The 25,305-nt window shown below is 37.4% G+C and overlaps 1 protein-coding gene across 12 annotated transcripts in view; it reads right to left on the minus strand.

Moving 5' to 3' along the window:
• LOC126336925 (transmembrane protein KIAA1109 homolog) overlaps positions 1-25,305 on the minus strand; it is a 468,521-nt gene that overhangs the window by 395,302 nt on the left and 47,914 nt on the right. For all 12 annotated transcript variants that reach the window (XM_050001082.1, XM_050001080.1, XM_050001090.1 and 9 more), the window contains exons 6-7: positions 16,201-16,347; positions 6,348-6,471 (exon numbers count right to left, since the gene is read on the minus strand). In XM_050001082.1, the coding sequence (XP_049857039.1) occupies positions 6,348-6,471; positions 16,201-16,347 (271 nt within the window). The remainder of the gene's footprint in view (positions 1-6,347; positions 6,472-16,200; positions 16,348-25,305) is intronic.

Genomic DNA, 25,305 nt, shown 5'->3' on the forward strand with positions numbered 1-25,305 from the left:
TAAACATCACCAAAGTTTCCCTTCACATTTTGCATATCTGTATCGACATCCCCTAAAAGTCTACAGTATCGAATACTTCAATATGTCCCAATATGTCCTGTAATGTTACACTCTGCTTTCCCTTTTCATTCTTTGGTACCTTCCTTTTGGTCTACACATGTCATCCAGCATCTGATATCTTCTTCTGCCCTTCCCTCCCTTTCCTAGGATAACACCTTCAACTGACTCTTCTAGAAGACAATCTCATCTCAAATTATGCCCTACTCAGATTAACTTCTGGTTCTTCACTGTCAGAAACCTCCCCCGATCTCCAACTCTTCTCAGTACTTCCTCATTCCTGATTATCAGTCCAGCTGATCTTCTCCATTCTGCTCCACACCCACATTTCACAAGCTTCAATGATCCTCTCATCTTACTTGCTTAATGTGCATGTCTCTCCTCTGTACAAGGTCATTCTCCATACTGCGTATTTCACTAGTCGCTTTCTTAATTATATGTTTGAACTATTCGAAGAAAATCTTTTCTGCTTTTCAAATACCTGTTTCACCAGCAGCATTCTGACTCTGATGTCCCATTCACAATGTGTATCTTAGCTAATTCAAATTCCTTAATACTTGAATGCTCCCATCTGTTCAATGGTTTCAGATCCTAAATTCTCTCTCCTTTCCTTTAAGCCTATAATTATGCCTTCCATTTTCTTACTTAAAGGCTTCATTCCGGTCATTTAGCATTTGAATCACTGCTCTTCATTTTCTGCAAGGATCACGCAAATCTTAAGCATTCAATTTTCCATCCACCTACCCTGACACCTCTTCCCATTCAAGTAACTTCTCATTATTTCCTCCAAGTAAATATTTAATAGAATTGGAGAGAGTCAAGAGCCATATCTGAGCTCTTCCAAGGTTTCATTTCCTATTCATACCCTTGCCGTTTCATTAAAGGACAGATTTGCAATCATATTCTCTCCTTCCACTTTACTCCCTTTCTCTTCAAGATATCCATAAGCTTAACCTACTGCAATTTGTCACTTTCTCTCCAAGATATCCATCAGCTTATCCATCTTCTTTTGAAGATATCCATCAGTTTACCATACTGCCATTTGTCAACTGTCTTTTTGAGGTCTATGAATGCCACAAATACTTCCTTACTCTGTTCTACCTATCTCTCACCAATAGTGCTTGGAGGTCCAATGGCACCTTGTGCCCCTTTCCTCCTTCTGAAACAATATCGTTCCTTTCCAAGTGCTTCTCCCAGAATTCTATATAGACTTTTATTCACAGTCCTATGGAGAACTTTAGCTGCCTGTAATATTAGGCTTTGGTCCAGTGTACTTCAATGAAAAATAGGTTGATACTGTGACAGAGAAAGAGAAGTTATGAAATACTTATCTACCTTGTGCTGGCCTGATATCTAGAAAGATCGGTGGACTCCTACAGAAATATGGCATCTGGTGTATTTCACAATGGTCAACAAAGATAAAAAGTTTCTTTGTAATGGTAAAGATGATCTGGGTCTCCAAAAGCTAGGTGTGTACTGCATTCCATGCTAATGTGGCAAGTTTTATGTGTAGCAGGCTATAAAAAGAGTTGAGAAGAGCCTCAAAGTACTTCAGTGACACATCTGACTAAAATAACCAAGCAAATCAGTTGTCACTGAACACCGCCTCAGATATTACCATGAAATGAAATACAACGAAACCAGTATAGTGCTGCAAACAAGTTTCTGGGACAGTATAATTAGGGAGTTTAGCAAAATAAAGATGTCAGAAAATCTAATAAACCAGTATAGAGATTTCTATCTAAACAACACTTGGGGTCCAGTACTCAATTCATTAAGATCTTGGCAGCCATCACATTTACCACAGATGGAAAACATAGAGACAACATGCACTTCAGGGGCTCTGAAAAGCAGAAGAACATCACAGAGCAGAATGGGCATCACAAGTCGAACTCACAATAAACATAATGGCAAGAGACCAACAACAGTTCCCAATCTGGTTGGAGTTCGGGCAATGAGTACATGCAACTACACCTAACTTGCAGCACCTAAAGAAGACAGCTGGTTCTGTGGAAATAACAACTCGGATATAATGACTGGTCATTGAAATATTGGGCGTAAAATGGAAATAACAACTCGGCTGTATACCCAGAAGCCCACCATCTTTCAAATACCCCTGTTCGGTCTGGTAACATGTGGAAGCTATATGATATCACAAAGGAGAAGTTCTGTTTCAACACATGCACTCCAGTGTTAGTCTCAAGAGATAGTATGAGAGACGATTAGTTGTCTAACTGTATTGATTGTAAATTCAATTTTTAATGTATAGTGCCAAGAAAGGTTTATCCTTCCACTCTTTAAGTGATGAGTGTGCATAAAGAAATAAAGAAGATAAAGTACAAAATATGATCCTAAGTGGTGAAGCATTTAGTGAAATAGGGATTTCACTGTAGAGACCTGATGAATCCCAGATGTGTTGAGCAATATTTGCACAATACTGTGAACAAGATTTTGAGTCTTCATTTTTGTGCCCTATCATGAAAACCTCCATGCATATCTTTGCATTTTTGTATCAAGAGTTTTTCAACATAAAAAACAGAAACTAATACTTGCTTGTCATTTTACTGGGCACAATGTGTAGTTTCCAAATGAAATTAACATTTTTAAGTATTTGTAACTAAAATGACACTCTGGATGAATTTCCATCTAACTTTTACAAGCTTCCTCTGAAAATTCTAATCTCTCCACCCCCCTTTTTTTAAGTATTCATTTCAACAATGTGAATTTGGTATTATCTACAAATGAAAACGAACCCAAATCTTGACAGTTCACATTATACTGCAAGTTTTGTAGAGACTCCTACAATTTAATACAAAATTCTGTGGCATTTTTCCCTGGAACTTGCAGAAATACATACAACTAAACGGGGCAATTTCTCTGAGATCATTCAGAGTGAATCAGTAAATCAACTGAAGGAACACATCTCTGGAAAGCAGCCATATCCCTTCTGAAGGTACTATCATGATAACCCTTCAATGATAGATAATTGAAAACTGTTTTTATTGCTCAAAATCCAGAGTCTTCACAATTGTGACAGTCCTCACAGATTCATTATCCAGGCTATTTGCAACCCTAATCCAATAACAGAGTTTTAAGAACTGTGGAGATGGAAACTGAGGCCCCACCAACAGATGTGTGACTCTCATTATCCATCTGGCCATAATATCACTAGTCTCCTTTCCCTTAGATAAAGAGTTCTCGGTTAGTTTGCTGTGTGAAATTCAAATATGCCCTCACTCTCTCAATGCATATCACATTAATGCAAATGATACATGAGCAGCCATCACATAAAATCCCAAGCATTTGACGAATGGATCCATTATCACCTTCTTTGCAGCAATTACCATACTTTTATCTCTTTATTAAATTTTTCTAGCATTTCGTTGGTGGGAGTGTTTTTCTTCTGTTTTATTCCACCTCTTTTTATTTTTATCAATTGGACTCCATTTTCTCTTGGTATTTTAGATTTCATCTTTGACTTAAGAATGTCTCAAACTCAGCATTAGTATTCAAGGATTTGAATCTCAGTTGTCAAGCCATGTAAAAGGTTGCATTAACATTCAGAAAAACATTCAAACACAGATCACAGCACAAATCTACTGGAAAACAAAAATTATATATTGTGTGAGAAAATTATTGAAATAACTCTCTAAGGTAACACAAAGGAAACATTCAAAAATGGACTACCCTAGTTTCTGAGTATTCTGTATTTGAGAAATCTTTCACGCAGGAGGATTGTACAAACATACTGCCGTTTGAGTCTCATGCAGATTCCCGTATGGCGGACATAGTGATAGACATCCCCAGGGTTGTGAAGCAGCTGAATGGGTTGAAAATAAATAAATTGCCAGGTCCTGATGGGATTCCAATTCGGTTTTACAGAGAGTACTCTACTGCCTTGGCTCCTTACTTAGCTTGCATTTATCGCAAATCTCTTGCCCAACGTAAAGTCCCGAGCTACTGGAAAAAAGTGCAGGTGACGCCTGTATATAAGAAGGGTAGAAGGACGGATCCTCAAAATTACAGACGAATATCCTTAACATCGGTTTGTTGCAGGATTCTTGAACATATTCTCAGTTCGAACTTAATGAATTTCCTTGAGACAGAGAAGTTGCTGTCCATGCATCAGCATGCAGACTTCTTAAGTAATAGAACCCAGTACGTGGTCCTCGATGGTGAGTGTTCACTGGAGGTGAGGGTATCATCTGGAGTGCCCCAGAGAAGAGTGGTAGGTCCACTGTTGTTTTCTATCTACATAAATGATCTTTTCAATAGGGTGGATAGCAATGTGCGGCTGTTTGCTGATGATGCTGTGATGTACGGGAAGGTGTCATCGTTGAGTGACTGTAAGAGGATACAAGATGACTTGACCGGATTTGTGATTGGTGTAAAGAATGACAGCTAACTCTAAATACAGATAAATGTAAATTAATGCAGATGAAAAGGAAAAAGAATCCTGTAATGTTTGAATACTCCACTACTAGTGTAGCGCTTGACACAGTCACGTCGATTAAATATTTGGGTGCAACATTGCAGAGCGATATGAAGTGGGACAAGCATGTAATGGCAGTTGTGGGGAGGCGGATAGTCATCTTCAGTGCATTGGTAGAATTTTGGGAACATGTGGTTCATCTGTAAAGGAGACCACTTATAAAACACTAATACGACCTATTCTTGAGTATTGCTCGAGCGTTTGGAATCCCTATCAGGTTGGATTGAGGGAGGACATAGACGCAATTCAGAGGCGGGCTGATAGATTTGTTACTGGTAGGTTTGATCATCATGTGAGTGTTACGGAAATGCTTCAGGAAATCGGGTGGGAGTCTCTAGAGGAAAGGAGGCGTTCTTTTCGTGAATCGCTACTGAGGAAATTTAGAGAACCAGCATTTGAGGCTGACTGCAGCACAATTTTACTGCCGCCAACTTATATTTCGCGGAAAGACCACAAAGATAAGATATGAGAGATTAGGGCTCCTACAGAGGCATATAGGCAGTCATTTTTCCCTCGTTCTGTTTGGGAGTGGAACAGGGAGAGAAGATGCTAGTTGTGGTACGAGGTACCGTCCGTCACGCAACATATGGTGGATTGTGGAGTATGTAGAAGCTACTTTTTAAGATCTTTTGCTACAGTTAAATAGTGACTGTGTACAGTATTATTATAAATATGTCAAATGCTAGATTTGACAGAGTGAGGGAAGGAAACCATAGAAAACATCGGTCAGTGTAGTTGTTAAACAGTCCAGCACTAATTGATGAAAATCAACACTCTGACAGCGAGACTTATACAGCATGTGCTTTACAAGTTGTAAAGCACATGCTGGATGCTGGAAAAGTCTCGCTGTCAGAGTGTAAATTAATATGGTTTGTGTGGATGTGTGTGTAGTGATGTAACAACTGGACATCAAAATGGATGCAGACAGATGGACACTAACAGAAAAAATCTGCCTATACTGTCGCAAGCCAGCACCCAGCATTATGCTAGCAATAATGGTGTAATTTCCTGAAACCATCTGAAGATGAACCTGAAAAGGTTCGAAAACTGGTTCATGGAATAAAATATAATTATTCAAAAAATTGACTGGTTGCAGTTTTGTATAACTTATTTATAATTTTGTTTTCTCTGATGAAGCAACTATCAGCACAGGTGGGAAGATTAATAAGCACAAAATTCACATCTGGGGTTCGAAACACACTCCCAGCTTTCTAGAACATGTCAGAGACAGTAAAAAGCTAAATGTGTGCTGCATGCTAATGAAAGACAGCATAACAGAACCATTTATATTCACTGAGCAGTAACAGCAAGTGTTTTTCTGAGCGATTTGCTTTCCCTCAGCTGATCCCTTCAGCCAAACGTGATTTTCCAACAGGACAGCGCACTAGCACATAGGATTTGACAAGACCACGACATCCTGGACAGAATACTTCCACATTAATGGATAGAACATGATGGACCAACCAGTGGCCACTCCGATCTCCACACATAGTCCCTCTGGACTTCTCCGTCTGAGGTTACGTGAAAGATACTGTGTATGTCTCCCCTGTATGTGACCTTGGCAGAACTGTGGATGCAATAGCCTCCAACATGCCAGACACACTTGTGCACACATGGTTCTCTTTCCTCCTGCCTTTTTAACAGCATTTGTAAATCAGGAAGGTTTCTTGTAGTACCTCAGAAATAGAAACTGACTAAAATACTGGAATAACTATTGTCACGAAGTAACTGAATAAATATTATATCTTTAAAATATATGATTCATTAAACTTGAAATGATAAAAATTTATTTGCATACCTGCTTCATCCATGTAAAAATACAGCTCAATATTGTTAGAGGATAATACCACAAATCCTTCCCCCATGTAACGTGGAGGATCATCTACCATTCCTGTATATTTTGGACTTGGTGCCAATATAACCTAAAACAGATGACACAGTATTAAAAACAACACTGCCTGACTAACATTCAATGACTTATGTATCTGCTAAGTTATTCTCAGTGATCAGCTGACATAGATTAAAGTGTGGCACACTAGGTTATGAGACAGGATGGTGAGCCAGCCCAGATTGAATCCGCACAGCAACTTAACAACCATTTGTTTGTACACCAACACAACTTTGCATAGCTTTTGTGCTGTTTTCCATATTCAACTAGGCAAATGCTTGGCTAGTCTCCTATCTCTGTCTAGGAAAATACGATAATCAAACAGTTAAAACATGTATTCATTCAATAACTGGGCTCTGGACTACTGATTACATGTAACTTATTATCAATAAATAAAACACACAAACACACACACAGAATTTCTAGCTTTCGCAACCAACGGTTGCTTCTTCAGGAAAGAGGAAAGGAAAGACGAAATGATGTGGATTTTAAGGGAGAGGGTAAGGAGTCATTCCAATCCCGGGAGCGGAAAGACTTACCTTAGGGGGAAAAAAAGGACAGGTGTACACTCGCACACACACACACACACACACACACACATATCCATCCGCACATACACAGACACAAGCAGACTTTTGTAAAGGCAAAGAGTTCGGGCAGAGATGTCAGTCGAGACGGAAGTACAGAGGCAAAGAAGTTGTTGAAAGACAGGTGAGTATAAGCGGCGGCAACTTGAAATTAGCGGAGGTTGAGGCCTGGCGGATATCGAGAAGAGAGGATATACTGAAGGGCAAGTTCCCATCTCCGGAGTTCGGATAGGTTGGTGTTGGTGGGAAGTATCTGTGCCAAGATGTGCTGGCCGTGCACCAAGGCATGTTTAGCCACAGGGTGATCCTCATTACCAACAAACACTGTCTGCCTGTGTCCATTCATGCGAATGGACAGTTTGTTGCTGGTCATTCCCACGTAGAAAGTGTCACAGTGTAGGCAAGTTAGTTGATAAATCACGTGTGTGCTTTCACACATGGCTCTGCCTTTGATCGTGTACACTTTCTGGGTTAAAGGACTGGAGTAGGTGGTGGTGGGAGGGTGCATAGGACAGGTTTTACACCGGGGGTGGTTACAAGGGTAGGAGCCAGAGGGTAGGGAAGGTGGTTTGGGGATTTCATAGGGATGAACCAAGAGGTTACAAAGAATAGGTGGACGGCGGAAAGACACTCTTGGTGGAGTGGGGAGGATTTCCTGAAGGATGGATCTCATTCTGGGGCAGGATTTTAGTAAATGATTAAAATAATAATTATATCACTATCAAATGTAATAAATATTAATTTTATTAAATTGCTTTTTATTATCCTTCAAACTTTTTTAGTTGGATTAATAACAGGAACAATAAGAGAAAGATATTGATTATCATATATTTTATTTTTAACGTTTCTTGGTGGTATATTAGTTCTATTTATTTATATTACAAGACTTGCATCAAACGAAATATTTCAACCTAAATCAATTACTACAATTATTACATTAACAATATGAGTATTTATTATATCAATATTAATTATTCTAGATATAACAATATTTATAGACTTTTTCAAAAATACTGAAACTATAAATATTGATAATTCAATTAATCATCAAGAAATAACAATAACTTTAGAAAAATTATATAATAGACCAACATTCATTATTACAATAATAATGATAATTTATTTATTTTTAGCACTATTAGCAGTTGTTAAAATCACTAATATTAATCAGGGACCTATTCATAAAATAAGATAATTCACTAATGAATAAACCCTTATGATTAAGACATCCTTTAATTAAAATTATTAATAACTCTTTAATTGATTTACATGCACCAACAAATATTTCATTTTGATGAAATTTTGGGTCCCTACTAGGGCTGTGTTTGGTAATTCAAATCGTAACTGGACTATTTTTAGCTATACAATATACATCAAATATTGAAATAGCATTTAGTAGTGTACTACACATCTGCCGAGATGTAAATAATGGTTGAATTATTCGAACTTTACATGAAAATGGAGCTTCAATATTTTTTATTTGTATTTATTTACATGTAGGACTGGGAATTTACTACGGATCTTACATATATATATATACACACCTGAATAATTGGTACAGTAATTCTATTCTTAGTTATAGCAACTGCATTTATAGGATACGTTTTACCTTGAGGTCAAATATCTTTTTGAGGTGGCGACAGTAATTACTAATTTATTATCAGCAATTCCGTATTTAGGAACAGATTTAGTTCAATGAGTGTGAGGAGGGTTTGCTGTTGATAACGCAACATTAAATCGATTTTTTACATTCCATTTTGTATTACCATTTATTATTGCTGCTATAGCAGCAGTTCATTTATTTTTTTTTTACACCAAACAGGGTCTAATAACCCTTTAGGCCTAAATGGAGATATTGAAAAAATTCCATTCCATCCATACTTTACTTTTAAGGATTCGATTACATTTGTATTAATAACATCATTATTAATTATATTATGCTTAATTAATCCTTACCTATTAGGAGATCCAGACAACTTTGTACCTGCTAACCCACTAGTAACACCAGTTCACATTCAACCAGAATGATATTTCTTATTTGCATATGCAATTTTACGGTCAATTCCTAATAAGTTAGGAGGTGTTATTGCATTGTTCTTATCAATTAGAATCTTAATGATCTTACCATTTTATAATAAAACACCATTCCGAGGTATCCAATTTTACCCTATTAATCAGATTTTATTCTGAATTATAGTAGTTGTTGAATGCTTATTAACATGAATTGGTAAACGACCTGTTGAAGAACCTTATATTATAACAGGGCAAATCTTAACAATTATCTACTTTACATACTTCTTAATTAATGTCCATCTTACAAATGCATGAGATAAACTAATTAAGGAATAATAAGTTAATTAGCTTAGGAAAACCATATGTTTTGAAAACATAAAATTAGAAGGTTAACTCTTCTATTAACTTTTCTCAAAAAAATTTCACTAAAAGAATGAGATAAATAAAATCTTTAAACCAACAAAGAAAATAAAAAAAAAATTAAAGATAAAGGTAAAAAACTTTTTCAGGCTAAGTATATTAATTTATCATAACGGAATCGTGGTAATGTACCCCGAACTCAAATAAAATCAAAGGATATAATAGCAAGCTTAATACAAAATATAAAAGAATAAAAATCACCACCTAAAAAATTAAAGCTAATAATATTCTTATAAAAACAATTCTAGTATACTCAGCTAAAAAAACTAAAGTAAAACCACTAGCACCATATTCAATATTAAATCCTGAAACTAACTCAGACTCACCCTCAGCAACATCAAAAGGAGTACGATTAGTTTCAGCTAAACAAGAAGCAAAACAAGCTAAAGCTAAAGGAAAAGAAATAATAATGAATCAACAATAAAGCTGATAATTTATAAAATCAAACATGTTAAAACTACCAATTAAAATAATTAAAGATAATAAAATTAAAGCTAAACTAACTTCATAAGAAATTGTTTGAGCAATGGAACGAAGAGAACCTAATAATGAATAATTTGAATTAGAAGATCAATCAGCGATCATAACGGTATAAACACCTAATCTAGTGCAGCATAAAAAAATAAAAATCCATAAGAAAAATAACATATATAAGTCAAGTAAGGAAAAATTACTCAAACAGCCAAAGAAATTATTAAATTAAAAACAGGAGAAAAATAATAAAGTAAGTAATTAAATATAATAGGAATTGGCTGCTCCTTACAAATTAACTTAATAGCAACACTAAATGGTTGTGGGATTCCTACAAATCCTACCTTATTTGGACCCTTTCGAATCTGAATATACCCTAAAACCTTACGCTCTAACAAAGTTAAAAAAGCAACACTAATTAAAACACAGATAACTAATAAAAGAAAATTCAAAATAAACATAAATAAATCATAAAGTATCAATACTATTTGTAGAAAAAATCTACATAAATGAATTCTAAATTCAACACATTAATCTGTCAAATGGGTAAATAAATTAATATTAATCAATTAATCCTCCCCACTCCACCAAGAGTGTCTTTCCGCCGTCCACCTAACCTTCGTAACCTCTTGGTTCATCCCTATGAAATCCCCAAACCACCTTCCATCCCCTCTGGCTCCTACCCTTGTAACCGCCCCCGGTGTAAAACCTGTCCTATGCACCCTCCCACCACCACCTACTCCAGTCCTGTAACCCACAAGGTGTACACGATCAAAGGCAGAGCCATGTGTGAAAGCACCCACGTGATTTACCAACTGACCTGCCTACACTGTGACGCTTTCTATGTGGGAATGACCAGCAACAAACTGTCCATTCGCATGAATGGACACAGGCAGACAGTGTTTGTTGGTAATGAGGATCACCCTGTGGCTAAACATGCCTTGGTGCACGGCCAGCACATCTTGGCACGGTATTACACCGTCCGGGTTATCTGGATACTTCCCACCAACACCAACCTATCCAATCTCCGGAGATGGGAACTTGCCCTTCAGTATATCCTCTCTTCTCGATATCCGCCAGGCCTCAACCTCCGCTAATTTCAAGTTGCCGCCGCTTATACCTCACCTGTCTTTCAACAACTTCTTTGCCTCTGTACTTCCGGCCTTGACTGATATCTCTGCCCGAACTCTTTGCCTTTACAAAAGTCTGCTTGTGTCTGTGTATGTGCGGATGGATATGTGTGTGTGTGTGTGCGCGCGAGTGTACACCTGTCCTTTTTTCCCCTTAAGGTAAGTCTTTCCGCTCCCGGGATTGGAATGACTCCTTACCCTCTCCCTTAAAACCCACATCCTTTCGTCTTTTCTTCTCCTTCCCTCTTTCCTGAAGAAGCAACCGTCGGTTGCGAAAGCAAGAAATTCTGTGTGTGTGTTTGTGTGTTTTATTTATTGTGCCTATCTACCGATGCTTTCCCGCTTGGTAAGTCTTGGGATCTTTGTTTTTAATATATTTTTCCCATGTGGAAGTTTCTTTCTATTTTATTTATTATCAATAAGATATACGCAAAGCTGATACGATTATTAAGGGATTAGGGTAATCACGGCAACGCGAGTTCTATCAAAATATTACTAAGTGTTGTATTCTAAAGATCACCGCTATCATCATATTTTACCCAACTTCTCAAGCATGGCACACAAGTACTCATATTCCTCACCCGTAATTATAAATTGAATGGTCTAGATTTTCTATATACAAATCATTCTACATAATTTCGTTTCTTCAAAAAGTGTCAGATCTGTACTCTTGCTAAGAAAGCTTTCACAAGAGAGAGAAGCATACAAATAACTTAAAAGCAGGAGACTAAAAATGCATTGTAAAATTATTCCAGTTGCTGATACATACATAACCGACAGTGTATAATGTCAGAGGTTCCATGAGAATGCTTGCAGATGATGCTCCTGTACTGAAGTGAGAAGCAATGCCATAACATTGCAGTGAAACATACAAAGACTTGGAAAGAATCAAAACTAGGTGAGCCATGCGGGGTAGCCGCGTGGCCTGAGGCGCCATGTCATGGTCAACGTGGCTTCCCCCGTCAGAGGTTCAAACGCTCCCTCGGGCATGGGTGTGTGTGTGTGTGTGTGTGTGTGTGTGTGTGTGTGTGTGTGTGTGTGTGTGTTTTGTCCTTAGCATAAGTTAGTTAAAGTTAGGTTATGTAGGTAGTGTTGACCTCAGAAATTTTGTCCCATAAGCTTTTAACACAAAAACTAGGTGTACATATTAGCAGATGATCCTCGACATAAACAGATGCACACAAATGGGACAAAACACGTTTTACTCTTTGATAAATGACTGTGAATCAATAACTTGAAACCATCACAAGTGTTAAATATCTAATTAAGTAGGCATCTGGAAAAATTTAAGTGGAATGTCTCAATGAAATTAGTAGGAAAAGCAGATGCCTGCCAAGATTTCAGTAGAACTATTCCAAGGAAATTAAATTTACCTATGATTGCATTAGCTTACAAAATCCATCTATGACCAAATTTTGAGTTTTGACAATCAACCTGAAAGAAGAGAGCAAAGATCCAATGGGTCCTCCTGCCACAAATTATAAATTTGTGGAGTGCAAAAGTAGACATAAATGCAGGTTTAGATGAATCAAATCACGCAGGATGTTCAAAAATCTCAATGTGCATAATAAAGCACTTGTAACTACAGAAAGAGGGATGCAACTGATTTAATCTAACATGAAAAGTTAGCCCCAAAGTTTATTTTGAAGAGTAAGGATTAAATCTGAATAACAGCGCATAGACAATAGACAATATAACAGGGTACATGCCATTTTTAAAATTTACTTTTATTTTATTTTCTCTGCATGTTAGTGTCAGTGTTAGGACACCTGACCAACATCCTGACAGAACAAATACTATAACATCCCACTGCCCAGCAGCAAACTTTTGCGGATCAACAGCAGGCTCTCGCCACCACACTCAAATCACCTGATGTCTGTGTGTCCAATGGCAGAATACTCTCCCATCAGTGCAACAGTTGCCCTTTCCAGCATATGATGAATCGGATAAAGATTGGGACTCCAATGAGACATGGTTACACCAACATTTCCAGGTTTTTTTTGCGTGGACAATGCAAACCTGTGTAGGACTTTCTTTCCTTCCTGCCTTTTGCTATGCATTAATCAGTTGTGCCAGCTAGCACCTTTGCAAGAACTAGCCAGCTTATAATTTGATGAATCGCGCAAGCTTCTCTCGAATTTTACTGTGACAGAGTGCATGTCATTTTGACATACGTAGAATTTTACCGTTGCCAGAAATGCCCAAATCAATCTTATAAAACTGAGCTGGGGAATTAGAAGTGTTGAGCTGTTTTAAATCTGTCACTATTACCCATCACAAATCTTCACAAGGTGAATGACATTATTCATCTGGCTCCAGATAGGAAAGTCTGTGAAAAAGCACTCCAATGTGATCCAACACTTACGGATGTGCTCAATACAGCACTGTCCTTTGAAGTGCCATGTGCTGCAGGCATTGAGATTGCCACACGGAAGGAGGTGCCGGAAGTTGCTCAGTCAACTATTGTTAGGCCACTACAAGTGTTCAGGATGACGGGGAAGTCATTGCAGCAGTACAGCAACAGCAGCAACAAGGCGCACCACAGCAGCAGCCATGTGTTCCCCTTCCATCTTGCTTGTACAGTTTGATCCAACACGAGCAAGTTCTGTGCCCTAAGCATTGGGCAGTTTGCAACAAATGTCGAAAGAAAGGCCATATTGCATCGGTCTATAGCTCCTCTTCAAATGTGCCAGACACAGAAGTACCAATGGGCACAAATTGTATTTCTACAATGACTGCTTCCCCAAACAAATAGTTTATTGACTTGCGTGTGTTTAATAACTGCTTAAAATTCAGGTGGACACTGGAGCTACAGTGACTTTAGTAAACGCACAAACATACATGGATTTCGGCTCTCCTCCCCTCACACAGCTTTCGTGGAAGTTGGTTAGCTACAATACACAGCAGATTCCAATCCTAGGTTCAGTTCTCCGCTCCTGTCTCTTACAAATCTGTTATCTGCCCTCTCACTTCCCTTGTTGTGCATCATTCCCATACAGTAGACCTCTTTGGGTAGATGTGTTTAACACTTTCAGTTTCTCCATTGCTGCTGAGGTAAATTTAGTGTCAGATCAAGTTCCGTATCAGCAACTCTGCTTTCACCTGGGCTAGGTTGTGCTACCGATTTACAGGCCTACATTGGCCTTGTTTCTTTTCTTTTCTTTTTTTTTTTCATGTGTGACAGGTACCAGTCACATTGCATGACTCTGCCAAGGATGAATTAGACCACTTGTCATTGCTCATTGTCATTTGGCCTATTTCTTTCAGTGAATGAGCTACACCACTGGTCATGGTTAAGAAACCGAAGGGTAAGCTATGCCTCTGCAGCAACTTCAATGTCACAGTTAACGCACCGTCTGTGACAGATACTTACCTTTCGACTCACCCTGACTTTTTTAAGTCGGTCACAAAACTGTAAGGCAGCGGCTACTTTTCCAAGATTGATTTGTCGGATGTGTATCTCCAGTTCCCCTTGACTGAGGCCACAGGACACCTTCCCATTGTTTATACACCTTTTGGCCTCTACCAATATCAGCATTTGCCTCCTGGTGCCACTAGTGCACCTGGAATTTTTCAGTGTTTTTTAGAATCGCTGACAGCCTTTGTATTCAGCTCCATCGATTAACTTGATAATATCGTTGTTTCGAGTTCTTCCACCAATGACCACCTTAGAAATCTCCAGTAGTAGTATTCTAGTTCTGTTGAAGACCATCTTCGCTATCTCCGATCACTGTATTCTATTTTGCAGTCTGCGGGTCTCAGGTACAATCCTGTCACATCTAAATTTTTTCAGCCATCAATTGGTTACCGAGGTTTAGAAATTTCTCGCAAAGGGGTCAAGCCATTGCATCACCATGCTGACGCAATTGCAGCTTTGCCACGGCCAACCTTCATTAAGGAACTGCAAGCATTTCTAGGTAAAGTTGCACACCACAAGTTTTTACCCAATGTATCCACTGGTGCTTGGCACGGTGTCGACACAAATACGCGGATAGGTCTGAACAACCCTCACTTATGGTTCTAAGACTTCAATTCCCACTCAACAGCGGTATGCTCAGATTGAAAAGGATGCTTTAGGGATTGTGTTCGCCCTCAAGAAATTTCACATCATCTTGTATGATTCTAAGTTCCACTTAATAACGTATCACAAATCGTTGTTGGCCCTTATTAGTCCTGGGGCTTATGTGCTGGACAAGGCAGCACACTGTTTGCAGTGGCGGTCTCTCTTCCTCTCCTGTTATCATTATCAGATCCATTACCGGCGGACTGCACTACACGCCAACACTGATGCCTTACCACACCTTCTGACTGGATTGATCCGGCATTCCATCAGGGTGAGTTGCTTTGTTTCTACTTAGATATTGAGAACAAGAATGTGGTCAATGATTTTCTCATCACTAGTGTCACGATAAAATCGGCAATTGCCGTAGATCCTGTGCTTAGTCAGGTCCTATCTTTTGCGCAGCATGGTTGGCCGTAAAAACCCCAAGGCCATGCCTCAGATCCCTTGCGTAAGTAATCCTCCCTCCAGCCCCACCTTTCTGTGTTTGCAGGGGTTCTTTTATTAGCTATGAAGGACGCTGCTCCCCGGCTGGTGATTCCCGCATCCTTGCACCGTAATGTACTGTGGCTTCTGAATGTTGGTCACTGCGGGCCCTCTTGTACCAAAACTTTCACCAGATGGCCTGTGTATTGGCCGGGCATACATGGGGACATTACACAGCTTATCACCACTTGCACTCACTGTATTCAGAAACATGCAGCCCTCCAGGCTGAAAGAAACTCTGAAAGGGACCAGATTTCGGAATAGGAAAATAGGAAGAAATTACATACAATTCGAAGAGCAGCTGCACACTATACCAAAAGAGGCTTTCCAGGATGCTTCCAAGAGTGGCAGCAGTGTCAGGATAGGTTAGCAGAAACTGAATGTGATTAATTTGATGGTGACTATTATCAAATAATTGTACCTGAATAAAGACTGATTTTATAAATAACAATCAGATACTTTTTGAACATCCTTTGTATTTCAGTAAATGACTATCACTTTCCTTATGGAGTGTCATACAGAAAACTCTACAAATACAGAAAAAAATGAAATCAGGTTCTTTTATTATTTTAAATATGTAATAAACTTGTGAGTACCTTGAAATTTTCTCCTTTGCATTTGATGAAATGCATAAAATGATCCAAACGGGATGCTGCTGGCTTTGTAGAATAAACGAAGTGTGCTTCCTCAACATTAATAGACAATGTAGTAGGTACAAGTCGGTTACCAAAAACAACTCTTCCCTGTTAAACAAACATGCCAGTTAATTTATTATTTATATACTATTGCCACTATTACAGAAAAAAAGCAAACACTTTACTCAATCTTACCAAATGAGCTAGAGTTAAATTATAACCTACAGCATTCAGAAGCCAATACTAATACTGGGATAACTTATGAGAAGGTCTCCAGGAGTAGAGTCGTTTGCAAGTAACAGACAAAAAAAAAATTGTGTGATACTCTAGAGCAGTGGTTCTCAAACTTTTTGAGCTTCAGGCACATTTAAAAGTCCGAAAATAATTGTGCGCACACTATATACACTTTTTTGAGGGATATTTTACAACAGTCAATACAGGAAATAAATACTGTGATACAATAAAATTAAGTCACATTTATTTTGAATTTCACATAAGGACTACAGAAAATACAACTTATATTAATAAAAAACATACATGATCACAATGTGAACGAATAATTTTTGTATAAAAAAATGTGAGAGATTCATAAAGCACGACCGTCACCCTGTCAAGGTGAAAGGCAAGAGAAACAATTAATTGAAATGTATTTAAATGAAATCATGCAATCAAATTAACGATTAATTCAAACTATAGTGAAAAGTAATAATGCAATACAGACGAAATGTACCTTAAGTCTACTCTTTCTAGTGTTTATGAGAAACATGAACCTGATGTGTCCTCATGATTTCTTCAATGTTTGGAGATATATTTGAAAAACAAACTCTCATTTCCTAGTCAATACACTGAAGAGTTCCTCTCTTTAACATTCAATTGTGGTGAGAGCAGAAAATCTGAATTCACATAAATACGACATCAAAAATTGAAGTAAAATGTTAAAAGCCTTTTTAGATAATGACACATATTCTTCTTTTATAGAAATTCAAGGGGCTTCACGACACAATTCCTTATGCTTAATCATCAGTCTACGATCAACCGATATAGCTGCCAGTTCTTCTATTAATGTTACACCAAAATCACCTAAGTTTCCATGAATGGGTTTCGAATCCAATCACACTGTTCAGTCTTGAGGGATGGAAAATATTAACTTCCATTTCTCTTATAAACTTATAAAATGATCTACTACTATTGGAAGTATTTCATTTACACTTGTGCTCCTTACCAGTTACAGTTACAAGTTTCTCTTTTCCGTATTTGTAGTCTTTTGTGAAATGCTTTAATTTTGTCGGTGGATGTGAGAATATTTTATTCTTTCTCTTGAATACTACTGTTCAAAATACTGAACTGATGAAATATATCAGCCAATTACTGCAATCTAGCAGTTCAAAATTCACTACAAAGGTGGATGCAAAAAATGTAAATGTTTAATTTCTTCGAAAAACACGAGAAGTTCTTGTCACAGCTCACGCACATGGGTAAGTACTCTCCCCCTCGACAACCACCTGACTTGTGTGTAAAAACAACAGTCTGTGTTCTGACTCCACACCTACACAAAGTTTTTCGAATAAACGGGTTTTGACAGGTCTTGTTTTAATAAAATTTACCATATGAACAACTTGCTCTGAGACTCTCTCAATTTTTCTACCAATGTGTTTGTTATTAAGGCCTCTCTATGAAGAAAGCAGTGAGTTGTTATAACTTCATTTTATTATTATTATTATTATTATTATTATTATTATTATTACAAAAAAATAAGACACTTAACACGGCCTACCACTGAAGGGACGCCACCTGTACAAATGACTGCATACGACTTCCATGTTAACTGCCACTTACTAAGATAATCATTTAAAATGTTGAAAATGTCCTCATCTTAATTCTTTGCAAAAAGGAAACTGATTTACTATTTGATCTTGATTAATGAAACAAACAAATGCTACGAGTTGTGATTGGTTGGTTATGTCTGTTGATTCATCAACTTGCAATGTAAAGTTTGAGTACTTGAGTTTGTTGCTGCATACATTTTTCTCAATATCAGTAGACATTTCTATAATATGCCTGAGTACTATATCATTTGACAAAGGAATCTTGCTTATTTTCATAGATGCTTCATTTCCTAGCATTGTCATTACAATTTTTTTGCAAGCAGGCAAAATATTGACTTACCTATAATATGAGCTTTCATACCCCTTGCTATTAACACTTTACCGTCCACGAGTTTTGTACAAACTGATTCACTTTGCCATCCACACGTCTTGCATAAACTGATTCGCTTGGCTTCGGCAGCACTAATTCGGATTACTTGGCTTTTCACCAGCTGATCTTGACATCATGAGGAGATTATAAATTGCTGAAGTTTTACTAATCTCATCATTAGTTCTCAAACATTCTCAATCACGTTCCCCGACTTTCATGAACTTTCGAAGATATACATATGTAAATAAATACATAATTTGTTTGTATCATACATTTGTTTATTTTCATTGTCTCTGGTACTTAGTATTCTCTTTCATATGATATGCAGTAAAACAGTCTCCAAGATGAAATGGAACTCCACAAGACTTGCACATTACGTTTGTTGTTGTTCTTATTTTGTTTTAGGAGCACACTGGCAGTTTCTTCGTTTTCATTTAGTCGTTTCGGAAATAAGTATTAGTTTGTGTTGCTTTATTTGACCAGAAAGTCTGTCAACTGAATCATGATGAGATAGATGCGATGTAGTGGCAACCACCAAGTTTTGCTCAGAAGCAGGTACATGGTCTTTTATCCATGAATCAGACACTTAAAAAAAAAATGGTGAAATTGGTGACTCTCGTGTTCTGTATCGCAATACTGACATGTACAGAATGCATTAAATAATGTGCAATTAAAGAGGTACATTCAAACCTTTTTTGACCATGTTATAGTTTTTCTGGATATGGGATAATAACTCAAATACTGGTCTGCCGGATTCACTCCTTTTATGTATTTCTTGTAGTCTACTACAATTTCAAGTTTTTTATAATTGTGTGATTGGTCTTTCTACTTTTTCTTTGAGTGTCAGTCAAAGTGGCATTATGTATTGTAGAGACATTTGTATCATTTTATTTTTCGAAGTTCTCCATACCTGTGTGAGTGATTCACCTTTCCGTTGATGACAAGCTTCAAACACATTGACTTTTGCACACTTTAATTTTTCCGGAAATCCCCTATTTTGCTGTATAGTTCCACAAACTTGAACTTTCTTCTCAAGTAACTTCTCAGCAAGTTCCACACTGTTATAATAATCATCCACATAGAGATGATGCCACTTTCCACAGGAAGGTGTCAATAGTTCCATCACTGTCTTTGATGAAAGCTGTCCAGCGCCAGAATATATCTTGAATGACGAAATTAATCCCGTACTTGAATCATACAACATCCGAATGAGTATTCCATATTTTGTAATTTTTGATGGATTGTTAACTTTAAAACTCAACTGTCCACGCCATGGTACCATTCCGTCATAAATTGAGATGTTTTAACAAGGGTTAAAAGTTTCTTGAAACTTTTTGGAAAAATAATCAATTATGACTTGCACTCTGAAAATCTGGTCAGCATTATCTAGTTTATTGTTGTTGACGGAAAAATGTAAAAATGATAATATTTGTCTGTATCGGTTGTGGGACATCATTTTGTGAAATATTGGTGTGTCTATCAAAAGATTCATTCACCAATTATCATTGATCCTTGCTTTTTTTTTTTTACAATTCCCATACGGTTAGCAAGCCCAAACCATTTTCTAAGTTCCAAGTCCCGTAATATCAACAAATTTGGTATTTTTTTCATCCAGTTTCCTTCTATCACAATCTTGACTATAGTACTTGGTTTCGTTGCTAATATATTCATATGGATTTTTCCCAATATATAATTCTTGACATTCTGTGTATCTTTGGGAAATATCTTTGGACCCACAGATCCTTCAAATTTATTGTTGGTCCTTGGTCAATCAAAGTCTAACTACTGTGCACTGTCATCTTCGTCTCATTCACTTGGCCCAGTTGGCAACTGTATTGTTCACTGAATTCTTCTTGGACGTGTTTCACTACCCTCCAACGATTCTGTTTCACTTTCATTTCTGTGATATACAATGTCTTCTTCCCAATAAGCCAAATTGTCTGGAACGTCGGACAAGACATCTGCAAATTCATCGTAAATTACCGTATCTTCTCTTTCATCTGCCATGATTAAAGGGCACAAGTACTTATAAAAACAATAAACTTGTTGACGTGTGTAACTTGTTGTTGTTGCTGTTGTTGTGGTCTTCAGTCCTGAGACTGGTTTGATGCAACTCTCCATGCTACTCTATCTTGTGCAAGCTTCTTCATCTCCCAGTACCTACTGCAACCTGCATCCTTCTGAATCTCTACTGCAACCTGCATCCTTCTGAATCTGCTTAGTGTATTCATCTCTTGGTCTCCTCCTACGATTTTTACCCTCCACGCTGCCCTCCAGTACTAAATCAGTGATCCCTTGATGCCTCAAAACATGTCCTACCAACGGATCCCTTCTTCTGGTCAAGTTGTTCCACAAACTCCTTTTCTCCCCAGTTCTATTCAATACCTCATCATTAGTTATGTGATCTATCCACCTAATCTTCAGAATTCTTCTGTAGCACCACATTTCGAAAGCTTCTATTCTCTTCTTGTCCAAACTATTTATCGTCCATGTTTCACTTCCACACATGGCTACACTTCATACAAATACTTTCAGAAACGACTTCCTGATACATAAATCTATATTCGATGTTTACAAATTTCTCTTCTTCAGAAACGCTTTCCTTACCATTGCCAGTATACATTTTATATCCTCTCTACTTCGACCATCATCACTTATTTTGCTCCCCAAATAGCAAAACTCCTTTACTACTTTAAGTGTCTCATTTCTTAATCTAATTCCCTCTGCATCACCCGACTTAATTCGACTACTTTCCATTATCCTTGTTTTGATTTTGTTGATGTTCATCTTATACCCTCCTGTCAAGACATTTTCCATTCCGTTCAACTGCTCTTCCAAGTCCTTTGCTGTCTCTGACAGAATTACAATGTCATCGGCGAACCTCAAAACGTTTATTTCTTCTCCATGGATTTTGATACCTTTGTTTCCTTCACTGCTTGCTCAATATGCAGATTGAATAGCATCGGAGAGAGGTTACAACCCTATCTCACTCCCTTCCCAACCACTGCTACCCTTTCATGTCCCTCGACTCTTATAACTGCCATCTGCTTTCTGTACAAATTGTAAATAGCCTTTTGCTCCCTGTATTTGACCCCTGCCACCTTCAGAATTTGAATGAGAGTACTCCAGTCAACATTGTCAAAAGCTTTCTCTAAGTCCACAAATGCTAGAAACATAGGTTTGCCTTTCCTTAATCTTTCTTCTAAGATAAGTCGAAGGGTCAGTATTGCCTCAAGTGTTCCAACATTTCTACGGAATCCAAACTGATCTTCACTGAGGTCGGCTTCTACCAGTTTTTCCATTCGTCTGTACAGAATTCGCGTTAGTATTTTGCAGCTGTGACTTATTAGACTGATAGTTAGGTAATTTTCACGTCTGTCAACATCTATTTTCTTTGTGATTGGAATTATTATATTCTTCTTGAAGTCTGAGGGAATTTTGCCTGTCTCATACATCTTGCTCACCAGTTTTGTCAGGAGTGGCTCTCCCAAGGCTGTCAGTAGTTCTAATGGAATGTTGCCTACTCCCGGGGCCTTGTTTCGACCTAAGTCTTTCAGTGCTCTGTCGAACTCTTCACGCAGTATCATATTTCCCATTTCATCTTCATCTACATCCTCTTCCATTTCCATAAAATTGTCCTCAAGAACATCGCCCATGTATAGACCCTCTATATACTCCTTCCACCTTTCTGCTTTCCCTTCTTTGATTAGAACTGGGTTTCCATCTGAGCTCTTGATATTCGTGCAAGTGGTTCTCTTTTCTCCAAAGGTCTCTTTTTCCTGTAGACAGTATCTATCTTACCCCTCGTGAGATAAGCCTCTACATCCTTACATTTGTCGTCTAGCCATCCCTACTCAGCCATTTTGCACTTCCTGTCGACCTCATTTTTGAGACGTTTGTATTCCTTTTTGTCTGCTTCATTTACTGTATTTTTGTATTTTCTCCTTTCATCAATTAAATTCAGCATCTCTTCTGTTACCCAAGGATTTCTACTAACCCTCGTCTTTTTACCTACTTGATCCTCTGCTGCCTTCACTATTTCATTCCTCAAAGCTACCCATTCTTCTTCTACTGTATTTCTTTCCCCCATTACTGTCAATTGTTCCCTTTGCTCTCCCTGAAACTCTGTACAACATCTGGTCCTTTCAGTTTATCCAGGTCCCATCTCCTTAAATTCCACCTTTTTGCAGTTTCTTCAGTTTTATTCTACAGTTCATAACCAACAGATTGTGGTCAGAGTCCACATCTGCCCCTGGAAATGTCTTACAATTTAAAACCTGGTTCCTAAATCTCTATCTTACCATTATATAATCTATCTGAAACCTTCTAGTATCTCCAGGGTTCTTCCATCTATACAACCTTCTTTCATGATTCTAGAACCAAGTGTTAGCTATGATTAAGTTATGCTCTGTGCAAAATTCTACCATCACCTAAGATAGTTATATTTTACACACAAAAGTAAAAAGGGCTCACCAAAAGTGCACTATTTCTATCAAAAACTGTGAAATTAAGGTAAGGCTGATGTAATGCAATACATGTGCAAGTAGTTGAAGAAAATAGCATTTGAGGCATTTGTTAATTATGAATGACCATGAAGCATTATGTTGTAAGAAACTTGCAGTCCATGGTTGCAGTCTTGGACTGCTAGTTTTCTACAACACATCAAATAAGTTACTGTGATGGCCCCTCCAAACTTCACCACATTTATAAATACAGTTACATTCATTATTAAATAAATTAATCACTCTCACCACTGCATACTGTTATGATTGTAGCAATGTGACAATTATCTGACCATTCTGTTTCTCCAGCATTCTGTCATCCGAATAATTATTTTTCTTGGCCCACAGCAAATTACACTTTCCCTAGAGTTCCTCAAACTTCTCAGTGGTTTAAGGGATGATCACAATGAGCCAGCTTTATCATCACTCATTTTGAAATACATTTCTCCAGTTACCAAACAGCCACTACTGTCAGACATCTAAGATTAGCAGCAATGGAAGAGAGAAGACAGTCGGCTAGAAACGTTTCACATATTGTCGACACTACAGGAAGAATAAGCAACCTTATTTCCTCAACCATACTGAACTATTCGACAAAACTTAAGGACTTCTTCCGTATTATACCTGTCATGAAGTGGATAAAATTGAGTAGCTGTATGTTCTTTTATATTTGGCCACATTTCCCTAAAATTTTACAGGGCACACTCTTAAATGTTCTAGGGTGCACCAGTGCGCCCTGGCACACACTTTAAGGACCACTGCTCTAGAGCCTTAAAAATAATGGTGTTACACAGAGCAGAGCATAGTGGTTAAGATAGGTTCCTGATGTGCTTGAAGGTTGTACATTGAATCCTGTCAGCTTCTTTGAAATTTTTAATTTTAATTGTCATTGAAATGACTTTGACTATTATTTTTATTTAATTAATTGGTTTAAATGTATTTTTTTGTATTTATAATACACTGTCGCATCAATTTAGTCACCGTATTAACTTTTTCACTTGCTCTCATTTCTCTTTCTATTTTTTTTCATCAGGAATTTTTATCTGTGTGATTTTAATTATTTTTATGTATTAACTATGACTTTATTAATTCCATTTTATAATTTTATATTTTCGGCCATGTTACTGCATTCTTTATTTCTATTCCTCATCCTGCTAGATTTTTTTATTTATTTATAATGCCTCCTTTCATTTAAATCTTCAACTTCATTCTTTTGTCCATACTGAAACAAGAATTTATGTTTTAAATGTTTGTATGATAATTACCATTCAAAAAATGTACACCTTGTAACAAAAAAATAAATTATTGACACCTTTGCAAAGCCAATACTAGTTGTCTTTTAAATGATAGATCAGCATTTTCAAATGTTTAAATATCATCATAGATAAATAAAAATAATTAAAATCACCGCACAAGGTTACCAAATGAAAAAAAAGTGACAGAGAGAAAGAATGAAAACAAAAAAAAAATTTAAATGAATAAAAATTATGAACAAAGCCACTTCAATAAAGATTTTATAACAGTAATTTTTAAGGACTGACAGGATTCAAACCCACAACCTTCAGTACATCAGGAATGTACTTAACTATTACACACTGTCTCCTCTCTGCATTATACTATTATTTTTAAGGCTCTAAAGTATCAGGCAAATTTCTTTTTCATCAATTACTCGGGAATGGGGGTCCATTGTGATGAAAGGCTGCTGTGTGTGATACCTGGGACCCTAACCTATACCACAGTAGGTACTTATGGTTTCAGAAGTCAATCCTACCCCTGGGGACCTCTCCTTGTTAGCTCCAATGTGATTCACAGCAAAGGCATCGAGAAGGAGCATCATTAAAAACCATATAAAGAGCAACATGTAAGAAACAGTCACATTTTCTTCCAACCAACACTCCTGCCTTCCCTTCCCCAACAAAGTCTGTTCATATGGCATGTCACACACTTTTTCTGTGGATGAAATTTTCAGACCTATAATCTAGTTGTGTAACACAATAATCCTGTGAAAGATAACCCGTTTTTAGGTAAGCTGGATATTTATATAACATCCCAACAATGTGACACAAACCTACATGGTGGAATTACATGCAGCAGGAATGGACTGAGAACCTGCAGGGCACTGGCTTTTTAATGTACAGAACTTTAGTCATAATTAAACATGTACCTTTTCTAGCCATTCTAAGGATGATGGATGATGACTACCTTCATCTCAAAATCACCTTTCCAGGACTTAGTAAGCAAAGGACAGTTGTAAATTAATGTGGTGGATTTAAATTTTTCTCAAAGAAGACTGTGCAATGTAAATACACTGATGAGTCAAAACGTTATGACCAATGGCCACTGTGAGACTGAATGCCACCTGAGGGCA

This window comes from Schistocerca gregaria, chromosome 2, assembly GCF_023897955.1.
Source record: "Schistocerca gregaria isolate iqSchGreg1 chromosome 2, iqSchGreg1.2, whole genome shotgun sequence".
Lineage (NCBI taxonomy): Eukaryota > Metazoa > Arthropoda > Insecta > Orthoptera > Acrididae > Schistocerca > Schistocerca gregaria.